General features: G+C 42.7%; 1 protein-coding gene across 2 annotated transcripts in view; it reads right to left on the reverse strand.

The window, feature by feature from the left end:
* Positions 1–4,756: 4,756 nt before the first annotated feature.
* Positions 4,757–12,289, reverse strand: part of SLC22A23 (solute carrier family 22 member 23) — a 177,753-nt gene continuing 170,220 nt past the window's right edge. For both annotated transcript variants that reach the window (XM_005307059.4, XM_042860583.2), the window contains one exon: positions 4,757–9,117. In XM_005307059.4, the coding sequence (XP_005307116.2) occupies positions 8,769–9,117 (349 nt within the window). In that variant the 3' untranslated portion in view covers positions 4,757–8,768. The remainder of the gene's footprint in view (positions 9,118–12,289) is intronic.

A 12,289-nucleotide genomic window follows, 5' to 3' on the forward strand; every position in this document is an offset into this window, starting at 1 on the left:
TTGAGTTAATATTTTGGAACTTTGTGTTGTTTTTACAAAATTGTTTGGACCAAACTTGAATAGAACTTAAAGTTTGGAAGAAATACATTTTTTGAGTTCCTCTGCTGTGTTAGAGACGGGGTCTGTGGGATATGGGGAGGAATGTTGTGAGTTAAGCAAGATATTGTAAACTTGTGTATGCATGGAGCTTGACCTACCTGGAAATTGTAATCAGGGGATGGTCTCTGGATTTTAGTTGCACATGTAACATACTATGTATCATAATTAGAGCAAGAGAAAACAAATCTCTTCTACTGCTTCTGTGAAAGCCTGGCATGCTGTTGTGAAAAATCAGCAAATTAAATAAAAGGAAGTACATTGATGTCACTTTCATAGTGGGAGAATGGCAGGAATTTGTTTTCCAAAGGGGAAGGAATTTTCCACTGAAAAGGAAAAAAAAAAGTTTGGTCCTAAAGTGTGCTTTCTTACTCAGTACATATGCACTATGTAACCAGTCTTGGCTGCTGCTGTTAGTGATGTTTTCCTGTTAGTGTTGGTGCTGCACGACAGTTTGCAGGATTCTGTTCCAGCTTGTTCCATCAACAGATTAACTAAAGGCATAGTTTGGATTATAAAACTGTTACGATTGCTGCTGATAATGCAGGTGCAGGAAAGCACTTTCAGAGTCTAGGCGGAGTTGGTTGGGCTGGGAGGTACAGAGGCCTATCTTACATGTAAATTGAGCACATTTGATGAAGAAATCAGTTAGACACAATAGCCATGGATCACCACACTACCACTTTTACACTCTTCAGAGTAATACCCTTCAAAAGTGAAGAGCTAAACAGAGGAAAATACAGGGGGGTAGTTTGAGATTAAGGGCACTGGAATAAGTAACTCTACACAGGCATTTGTAAGGGACCAGTAGAAACCTGGTGCCTGTAGAGAGGAGTCTTTATTCCCAGTGACTTGTTAATATGCTGAATGGACTGGAAATTAGGATATTTTCCTCTTTCCCTTCACTGAGCCCTCAGGGGCTTACGTTATTTCTCAAAGCTTAAATAACAGTTTCAGATCCTTAAGTGAAAGATGCTATACATGTGCAAGCTATTATTATTAAAAGGGAGTTTTCTGAAATAGTGTATGAGAATCTTATCTAAAAAAGCCTGAGGGTTTAAGTTCTAGTAGCACAAAGGCAGAATTGTCTCACGATTAAACAGGGGGGCACTAAAGGTCAGGAGACACTAATTCTGTTTTCATCCAACCCCTGACTTGCTCTGTGACAATGAGGAAGTTGCATAACCTGTTTCCCCATCTGTAAAGTAACAGACCTCACAGTGGAGGGCATGGAAAGTCTCCACTGCACGTATAAAATATTATTAATGCTGCTATAGTAGCTCACTGGAAACAAAGAAGCTGGCAGGCTCCAGAAAAGCCATCGCAGCCTAGTTTCTTATGGCTTCATGGTCACTAGTTAAAAAGTAGATATAGCAAATAATGCTTCTTTCGAGAATGCAACTTCAGCCTCTGGTTACATCTAGTCTCTGCTCTGCGTTGTTTTGATAAATTATAATCCATAATATCTGTTGCCAGCCCCTGTTTCTACAATAAGAGTATAAAGGTAAGGACCAACACCTCTACTTTCACCTGGCCTCGGTTGAACCCAGGGAATTACAGACCAGTCATCTTAACTTCAGTATCTGGAAAGATAATGGAACAAGATAATAAGGTGATAAGTAACTGCATCGAGAACAAATTATGTCAAACCAACCTAATAGCTTGTCAAAGAAAGCTAACAAGCCTTGTGGATAGGGGGAAGTGGTAGATGTAGATCTTGATTTTCGTAAGACTTTTGATACTGTCTCACATGACCTTTTCATAAACGAACTAGGGAAATACAGCCTAGCTGGAGCTACTATAAGGTGGGTGTATAACTGCTTGGAAAACTATTCCCAGAGAGTAGTTATGAGTAGGTCACAGTCTAGCTGGAAGGACATAGTGAGTGGGGTGGTCAGCTTCTGTTCAATATTTCATCAATGATTTAGATAATGGCTTCAAGAGTACACGTATAAAGTTTGTGGACAATACCAAACTGGGAGGGGTTGCAAGGGCTTTGGAGGATAGGATTAGAATTCAAAATGATCTGGACAAACTAGAGAAATAGTCTGAAGTAAAGAGGATGAAATTCAATGAGGACAAATGCAAAGTGCTCCACTTAGGAAGGAACAATCAGTTGCACACATACAAAATGGGAAATGACTGCCTAGGAAAGGGATCTGGAGATTACAGTGGATCACAAGCTAATTATGAGTCAGCTATGAGTAACACTTGCGCAAAAAACCAAAAGCGGTGTTAATTCAGAGCTAAGGTTGAGATTTTATTGACAATCTTGGAAACGGAGTTCAGATCGGCAGCCTTAACTCTCCTGTTGTGTATGTATGCGCTATGCTAGGTGGTCTCATTCCCTGGTCACCATTCACCACCTGTTTCTCTCAGCAATGCATTTTAGATAGAACCGTTCAAACTCCAACTTCATCAAGCATTGTTTTGCTGGCTACACAGCATGTGAATTCTGCTCAGGAGCATATACTCTAATGGTTAAATTATGATAATTAGCTAGAGTTGGAGTCAATATGATTTAACTAATTGTATGACAGTAGCACCACCTTGTGGCCCCAACTGAGTGTAGGACCCATGGCACTATACACACACACAATCACAGACAGCCTGTACCTCAGACCTTAAAAATCTTCAATAGACAAGACAAAAGGTCAGAGGGATGAAATGATTTGCAAGATGTCAGACAGCAGGTCAGTGTCAAAGCCAGGAACAGAACCCACATCTCCTGACTCCCATTCCTGTGCCCTAACCACTGGCGTGTACTGCCTCACAGTGGCATAGTATGGAGCCAGCACCGCCCCAGGGGAGCTCAGAGAGATTGTCTCTCATATGGTACTTTCCCTTCTTAGCGCGCCCTCCCCCTCCCCCCCCAGGTTCAGGTAGGAGCATGGATGCTGAAGCATCCCTTTGGATAGTGCAAGGTGCTCCCTGGCTAGTTGAGGAAGGTTGGACCACCCCAGCCTCTCTGGAACAATGTGTGGCCCTGCAGAGAGCGGTCCTTGTGTTCCTACAAGTGCAGAGACTGCGGTTGTCCCTGGGTCTTGTGCAATATGCACAACAGATGTGGCAAGGCTCCTTTTTCTCTGGTCCTATTGGGGGAAAGGATAAATAGGGCCCTAATGCTACATAAATACAGCATGAGTCTACATGTAAGCTGTGTCTCAGTTTCACTCAGCAGAACATTCATGACAATTTGGGTCATGGTGTCAACCTCACTTGCCTCAGGCAAGTGAGAAGGATGAGTTGCTGTTTTCCTTGCCCGGAAACGGCAATAATATACTGAGGGAATCAGGCAATACAGGCATCGGAAAACTAAATGAAATGTACTAAATCAGCTTTCCTGATGTGAAAGCAGCAGCTCCCAGCCTCTGTGAAATCAGGGTGAATGAATGCCTGCATCAATAGTTAGGTGACAATGCAATCACCCATCAAGGTTCCCCAAGCCTCATAGCATATGTCAGTGATACTAAAGCCAAAGCTGTCAAACTGTATGTGGTCTTCATCTTCCTAAAGCCAGCTGTCTTCTCAGGTTTGACTAAGGCACATCTCAAGACACAGACACACAGAGTCAGCTGGCCTGACCTCTGGGTTAGTAGCCAACTAAGGTAAACAATATTATTGCCTTGCTATTTTAGCCAAATTCAGTAGGAGTGGGGAGAACAACCTAGGTTGGGCGCCTTTTGGATCAAGACTTGTCTAAAATTATGAAGGCAGAAAATGTTACTTACTATATACAGCTAGATCCCAGAAATAACCTATTGTAAAAGGATGCTTTGTCTATCCCCAACTCAAGTCAACACTGTTTGGCAATCTTCTTTTCAAGGTTCCTTCCACGTGGACTTTAGAACCCAGAAGAGATCAATTTTATTAGCAATAGTAAGATTACAGTAGAGCATAGAGGCACTGTGCAAAGAGATAGTAAGAAACAGTCCTCTGTCCTGAAGAGCTTATAGTCTTAACCAGGGATAGGCAACCTACGGCACGCGAGCTGATTTTCAGTGGCACTCACACTGCCCAAGTCCTGGCCACCAGTCTGGGGGGCTCTGCATTTTAAATTTAATTTTAAATGAAGCTTCTTAAACATTTTAAAAACCTTATTTACTTTACATACAACAATAGTTTATTAAATATTATAGACTTACAGAAAGAGACCTAAAAACATTCAAATGTATTACTGGCACACGAAACCTTAAATCAGAGTGAATAAATGAAGACTTGGCACAGCACTTCTGAAAGGTTGCCGACCCCTGGTCTAAACAGACAAGACAGACGAAGGGTGGGAGGAGAAACAGGCACAGATGAGTGAAATGACTTGCCTGAGGTTGCGCAGCGAATCAGAAATAGAATCTTGGTCTTCGGAGTCCCAGGCCCATGGATCATGCTGAGTCTTTTCTGCAAATGGAACTTGTAGTTGAGCAGCAGAACTACTTCAGCTGCAACATATCCTCTTCTTTGAAGGACAACCTTAAGGCGGCAACTGGTAGCTGAAGTACCCTTAGAGAATCTGTATTTGTTTTTGTTTTTTAAATAAAAAGGGTTAGTGCTGTTATGGGAGGTTTTAAAAATTTCATTCAACTTCTTCAGTAGCTGGGGTATTTTTGAAAGCACAGCTTGAACACTCATCGCAGTGAAGGCAAGAAAGACATTCAAAAGGAAGTATGCTAATGGGGCAACACCTTTTTATTTCTGTACATTTACATACAAAGTTTTTCAGTAGGTACAACAGATGTAACATCATGCAGACATTTAGCTTGTAAGACTGTTTTCAGTACTTGATTTAAGCTTGTGCTATGAATAAGCACCACCAGACTACTCATGATCAAAACATACAGTAACACGATTCTTTAATAAAACTTCATCAGAAACTGAGGGGAGGGAGGGAAGTCTCATCCACTAGACAAACACACTGTACTCCTTTCCCAAGACATTTCACACAATACAATTAAAATGAGGATTAATTTTTTTTAAGTTAAAGTGTGGGAGATCAACCCGCACTTAAGCGTTGTCTTTATGTGCTAGCTACAGGTGCAATTTGACTTGACATTCACAGAGTTCATTTAATGGCACTTCTGCTTCCAATTTGGTGATCTTTAGCATTTGGCTCCAGGAACTGGCATCATTTAAGAAAAATACTTCCATGTTAAAACAAAGCAAAACCGAAACAAAACAAAAAAACCCTGCTTAACCAAAACAACATTTTTCAAAAGTGGCAAAGAGATTACACGGTTTTCCTGGTCTTATCTATTTTCAGTGTGTTTGGCAACAGAAACATTGCTGAAAAAAACACCCCATTAAAAAAAAGTGTAATGCCATTTTCACATTCTGTTGAAAAATTCTAAAAACAAAAAACAAAACACGTCCCTTAAATGGTAACTAAAAACCCCACTAGTGGGCTAGAATAACTGAGGGCTCATGGAAAGAAATGGGCCTAAATGGACAGCAAAGCTTTGAATGCTTTCCTTGTTGCATTGGTTGGGAACAGTAGTCATCTGAGAAAAATGTTTCCTTTGCGCTGTGGAGAACCAGGATTGAGAAGCTTATGGCTTGACAGACAGTTGTTAAAAAACTGCCACAGTACCCAACTGTACAAAGAACCGGACAGAACACAGTAGGAAACTGATGTTTGTTTATAGCCTCCTGCCCTGCTGTATCATTTAGTACCTGTCTGTCTCTCCCCAGAAACTTTCCAGCCTCAGATAGCCATCAGCTTTAGTGGAGTGTAATATCTTTTAAAAAACAGGCTTTCATCCTCTCAAATGAGCTATAACAGAGCTGCCGAGACAGACTATTACTTAATGTTTTGGCCATGACTGAGCCAAGCAAACCATAGGTGTTGGGACCTCATTTCAAAGGACTAGTACCAAATGCCTCATCTCAGGCAAATTAAAAAACAAAACAAAATACAAAGGTAAATTTCACAAAAATTGCCAAGTGCGCCTGTCACCTAATGTATTTATTTCTTATATAAATAGGCTGATATGTTTAAACAGTTCTTTTTCCTGGGACTGTTTGTAATGAAAGAGCAAACACCAGAATAGGAAACTATAAAGTGCTGTGGACAACAGCGATGACACACCAGGACCATAACAGTGCTAAATGCAATCCGTCTAATAGGCTTGTGAAAGGTCTACATGATTTGTACTGTAGCCTGAGTATATTTGCACAGAGACCATGAACTAAAAAGCGGTTCTATGGTATATGGATTGCAAGGTGCTGCGTAACAGCTCTGAGTCTGTGTGCATGCCCGATTTCAAACAATCCTCTGCTCTCTCTATTGCTCTCCTGTGTCAAGGCCCCCCTCCCTGGATTATTATTTGTTTTACTTTCTAGATTTTGATATAAACCCACTTTTCCTGATATGTGGCTTGTAACAAGCTTCATATAAAAGGCAAAAGGTATTACACAAATTTGGCACATGAATACTGCACAAACCGAAAGGCCTTATTTTCGAGGTGAATGCAGACTGCAAAAATCTGAACGCAGAACAAAACGAAGGAGAGGTGGCCACTTTCAAACCGTACAGTAACTAGAGATGTTTAGAGAGTGTAAGAAAAATTGGTCTGTTGCTGTCACAGCAAGTCTAACTAAGGTGAAAACAACAGCATAACTCCAGGCAAAATTACCATCAGCTGGTCCAGTGTTTCTTACGTGGCTCAAAAAGAACCTAAATGTCCACATCCTCTGTACAAAAGGTAGCAGCTTTAGGACAACATTGATTTTCCAACCACAACAATCTTTGTCACTTCTCCAGGCCTGCTCGTCCTCTTGCACTCATCAGCATCTGTGTAGCTTACTATACTACTCACAGTCTTGCTGATTTTGTGTGGGTTACAAGAGGACAAAGGCAGCCTAATGGAGGATGTAATAGTAGGTACAGTAGTTAACAGACAATATATAGAGCAAAAGAATGGCTAGGGAAGAAGAGGAAAGTGCAGATTAGCCTTTCCATGCCTATGAATGCAAGATGTCCATCAAACAAAGTGGCAATCATATGGATGCTCAATACAACATTACATATCCTGCTGCTCTGTTCATTTAAATGGCTGTACCACTGGGCAAAATCAAAAATGCATGGCCTGAGTGAATAAGGTAAGGAAGGTAGCGGTGGGGGGATTGTTAATGATGCAAAAAAGCTTTTAAGCTCAGAATGTTCTTGTATTAACTAGATCCGTAAGACATTCACACAACAATGCAAATCTGTTGCTGGCTTGGGGACTGGAAGGAGGAGATCACCTGGCTATTATCAAGTAGCCATCTTTACAATAAATGAAAGATTTGCTTCTTACTTTACTAAGCAGAGGCATTTTAAATTACTTTAATCAAACAAGTGATCCTATAGTACTTTTTTTTTTTTAAGGGAGAGTCTACAAGAGCACATTTTTGATGGGATTAAGGTGGCAGTTCATTGTAAATTCTTGGGTCAGAAATAGCAAACAGGAGACAGCAAAATATATAGTAATCACAATTCTGGCTTGGACCGGAGGTTTTAAAAACGTATAATTAAAGATGACCCATTTCATAGAGAGTGCCCTCTTGACCTCTATTTAAGTAACATTTTAAACAGCCCTTTCTTTTCCCCCCCCCCATCTTCAGTATTTATTCAAATAATCAATTCATTCCCTTTTATTCTAATAAAATAAATTTAAATAAGAATAGGCTTTAAACAGTTAGGGCATGCAATGTCACAGTTCTTGTACTAGTGGAAATTTCAGCTAAACTCCCTTTTGGAGCAAGCATTTCAGATTGTAGCCAATACTCCTACATTTTGTCTCCTTTAACCAAAAATATTCTCTGGAACACTAGGATACAGATATTGAACCTCCTGTTAGTTAACACCATTCTTGGCAAACCTAATTTTACCACTGGTGGTCAACTCATTTCAGTTGTTTATATTATTATTAATCACTTGCTGGAAATCTCTAAAAGAGCTGAATGTGATATTTAAACTGTAGAAGGCTGATCCTGATTGAAAAACTAAGCTAGTTTGTGTAGTATTTTGCTGACTGCTTTAACTACAGTAAAAAAAACAACTCTAAGTTATAAAATAACTTTTAAATACATATGGGGACACTATCAAAACCTAATTTACACTAAATAAAATGCAGCCAGAGTTTGACTCACAACAGGTTTTTTGTTATTTGTACAAACAGAGCAGGCAACCTGGGGGATTTGACTTTCTAGACAGGCAGAACTAATGTTGTTCTAGCCTAAGTTTCAGTAGATTCAGCTTTGCAGCAGAGATACCTCTTTCCTTTAACAAAACACAAAAACAAAAATGAAAACAAAAAACATCACACCATTTCTTTTTTGGAATGGCTGCACCTCTTGAAATAAGATGGCTTCATTTATGTGATCAATGAAAAGGGAGTAAAGTGCTTCTTTAAATGATAATCAAAATAAATATAAACATTTAATTCCAGGAAAAGAAAGTTTGGAAGGGTTATCTCCGTCCAGTTCTTTTCTCAGATGTGTTATTTCCCCCCATAACCTTTTCAAAAGTAATTTGTACACCAGTTGAAGATTCCTACAATAAGTGGCTTTAGCAGCAGAGCTGAATTCCCCCATGTATCCATCTGTTCCATCACTGATCTGCAAACCTGTGCAAAATGCCCCCACCCAAAGTGCGCCTTCTCCCAAAAAAATAAAATAAAATAAAAAAATCTGCCCAGTTACATCCCATTGGCAGTGGTATTCTCGGACACCCCGTCGCCCACAGCTGACGAATCGTGGAGGCCAGAATAATCCTTGAGTTCAGAGTTTGTCAGAAGCAGGGGCTGCTCCCCTTTCTTGTGTGGTAGGAGGGGCTTCCTGGTGTAGTGTTCGCCGTCTGGGATGTTCTCAGGCAGGTTTTGGTTCTTGCTCTCCGGCAAGAGAAGAATACAGATGATGCAAATGAGCGTACAGCAGGCAAAGATCACATGGTGCAGAAAGTAGCCTTTCTGGTTATGAAGCTCCATTATAGGTGCAGTCAGCATACCAAAGCCTGCACTGGCCAGGACAAGTCCAAGTCCACCTCCCCTACAAAGACAAACAGTCTCAACACATACAGAATATAGCAGCTATGTATTTGAAAACAAAAAACAAAAAACTTCAGCGAAAGATTGAAAACTTTCCTTTTGGTTTATTTTCTGGAATCAAAGTTACTTCACCAAGAGCGGAGCAGTATGTAAAATGAGGACATTACCCAAGCACTGGCTGCAGAGGTCAGCAAAGCTTACATCCTCATTCTCAAAACATGACCACTGTGCCTATACCAGCCACCTGATCCATTCCTAACTGAACTGCCCTGCATGAAGTGCAGATGGCTCAGGCCTAGGCTACACGGGGGTGGGGGGGAGTGGAGGGGCGCGGGATCCATCTAAGTTACGCAACTTCAGCTATGTGAATAACTTAGCTGAAGTCGACGTACTTAGACATACTCACCACGGTGTCTTCACTGTGGTGAGTTGACTGCTGCTCCTCCCCCGTTGACTCTGCCTGCGCCTCTCGTGGCAGTGGAGTACAGGAGTCAACGGGAGAGCCTCGGGGGTCAATTTATCACGTCTAGACTAGACACGATAAATCAACCCCCATTGGATTGATTGCTGCCCGCCGATCCGCCAGGTAGTATAGACATACCCTTAGTGTGTCCACGTTCACGTTTGAACTGTTGCTCCTTTGGCCCAGGCTCACCCCAGAGCGGTTATAAACTGTCTCACTTGCAATGCTCTCCAGGTACCTGAGCCGCAATTCCCAGCACAGCTTCCAGCAATGATGGATTCCAGCAGATTCTGAAAGGTCTCCTGTGCACGGTGGGACAGGGGTAGGGGGACTACTTGAACGGCTTCAGTCTGAACAGATTCAGTGCTGCCCACACTGTCACTAACCTGATGCAGGCTGAAATGGTCCAGCCTAAACTAACGCTTGGCCCTACTGAAAAAGCAAGTCTAATCCACGCCGTATTTCACACACGTCAAGTACCTGGAGCATTGTTGTGCATGGTCACTATGGGCATCTCTGTGCTGGGGAAGTTTTCTAACTGGTTTTAACCCTATTAGAGCCATCATGTAGACCAAATTAGATGATTTAAGGCAGTCTGCCCTGCTTTTACAGAACCAGAGTCCAATGTGATCTTGACAGCGTTTCATTAAAAGTGGGTCAGGCCAGTCTATACTTAGTCCACACTATGGCTCTAAATTATTTTAAAAACAGGCCTGATTACACACAGTTATGGTACTGGTTTTGTTAGGGGGGTGACTGTTTACTGAAATAGTTCTACAGGTACAGCTCCTAGCAGGGATGCAGTTATACGGCTATAAATTGCTTTACTCTAGGATTGTTTATTCCCAATCCCACACGGGAAGAGTCAATTCCTGGTTTTGCCACTGGCCTGCTGGATGATTTTGGGAACTTCACTTAACTTCTCCATGTCTCAGTCTCCTCATCTGTACAATGGGGATAATGGTATCTCACCAAATCAATTCCCTGCCATTGCAGGAGCCTCAGGCATTGGCGCACCTCAGTCCCTCTATTCTCTGCCTACGGCACACAATAGTAGGGTTACCATACGTCCTCTTTTTCCCCGGACATGTCCGGCTTTTCGGCAGTCAAACCCCCGTCCGGGGGGAATTGCCAAAAAGCCGAACATGTCCGGGAAAATGGCGGCTCTGCTCCTCCCCGACTCTTCGGCTCTGTTTAAGAGCCGGGCTGTCCGAGCGCTACCAGCTTCGGGCAGCCCCCGTGCCTCCGGACCCTGCAGCGCTGGAGCCCGGGCGGGGAAGTGCCCAGCTGGGGGCGCAGGGTCCGGAGGCATAAGGGCTGCCCGAAGCCCAAGCGCTACCGGCTTCACGGTTTGCTGGGCAGCCTCCAGACCCTGCGCCCCCGGCTGGGCGCTTCCCCTCCCGGGCTCCAGCTGTGCTGGGGATGCGCCGGCTGGGGGTGTAGGGTCTGGGGGCTGCCCGGCAAACCCTGAAGCCGGTAGCACTGGGGCAGCCCTTTCCCCCTGGCTGGGAGTGGGAGGGAGGAGGGGGGCGGAGTTAGGGTGGGGAAGGGGCGGGGGTGGGGCAGGGCTAGGGGTGGGGAAATGGGCGGGGCCAGGGCCCGTGGAGGGTCCTCTTTTTTTATTTATGAGATATGGTAACCCTACACAATAGTATCTGGAGGGCAGGAATAATTCAGTCTAATGCAGGTTATTCAGCTCATTGTAGTGACAACTGGGTGGGATTAGCGGCTTGTGATGTGCAGGTCAATCAAGATGATTTGATGGTCATAAGTCTATGACTCTATAGTGACCTCCTTTGTAAAGCAGTTTGAAATCTACTATAAAAAAATACCTTTATACCAGCATACCTTTGTCCACAAGAAGGGGGTGGGGTGGTGAGGCTGTACCCATTATAATTCAAGTGGTACAACTTGTGTGTGTAAACAACTCTAGAAATTTCCCCCATGTAGACATGTCCAATCATGCTACAGAAATCACACTTCCCTTAGCATGATAAATATCTCTAGTTTAGACAAGACCAAAGAAAGCCCAGTAACAAATAACAGGTGCATTATTCAGTGTAGGGGAGGGCTTTTGCTGCCTCTGCAGTATTTTATATGGGCCACTGATGGAGACACGATATTAGATTTGATCTGCTATAAGAAATAGTAGGTTCTGAAATCCCTCTTCTATAAAACTGTGCTGTTGGAGGCAAATACTTGGAATGTCAGAAAATATAGATTTTTTTTTTTTAAAAGAGCACTGTCTAGTGGTCAGAACGGGACAGGAAATCAAGAGTTGTTCGTGACTGAGATTTTGGGCGAGTCACGTAGGGAAGTTGAGGCAGAGGAAAGTTATCTGAAACAGAGATAATACCTACCAAGGGTGTTGTGAACGTTAATTAACATTTCTGAAATGTTTTGAGATTACAAAGAGGTACATTTATTAAGCCAAACCATTGTTATAAATAATTCATTAAAGTATAACGAACACTGGCATATACTTAGGCCTGGTCTACACTACACTGTTAGATTGACATAAGGCAGCTTCTGTCGACTTATTTATGTCAGTGTCTACACTACAGCTTTATCCCGCTGATGTAAGGGCTTGTCTACATTACCTGTTGGATCGACGGGCAGTGATTGATCCAGTCTAGTCTAGACGCGATAAATCGACCACCCAGCGCTCTCCCATCGACTCCGGTACTCCACCAGGGCAAGAGGCGCAGGC

This window comes from Chrysemys picta, chromosome 2, assembly GCF_011386835.1.
Source record: "Chrysemys picta bellii isolate R12L10 chromosome 2, ASM1138683v2, whole genome shotgun sequence".
Classification (NCBI taxonomy): domain Eukaryota; kingdom Metazoa; phylum Chordata; order Testudines; family Emydidae; genus Chrysemys; species Chrysemys picta.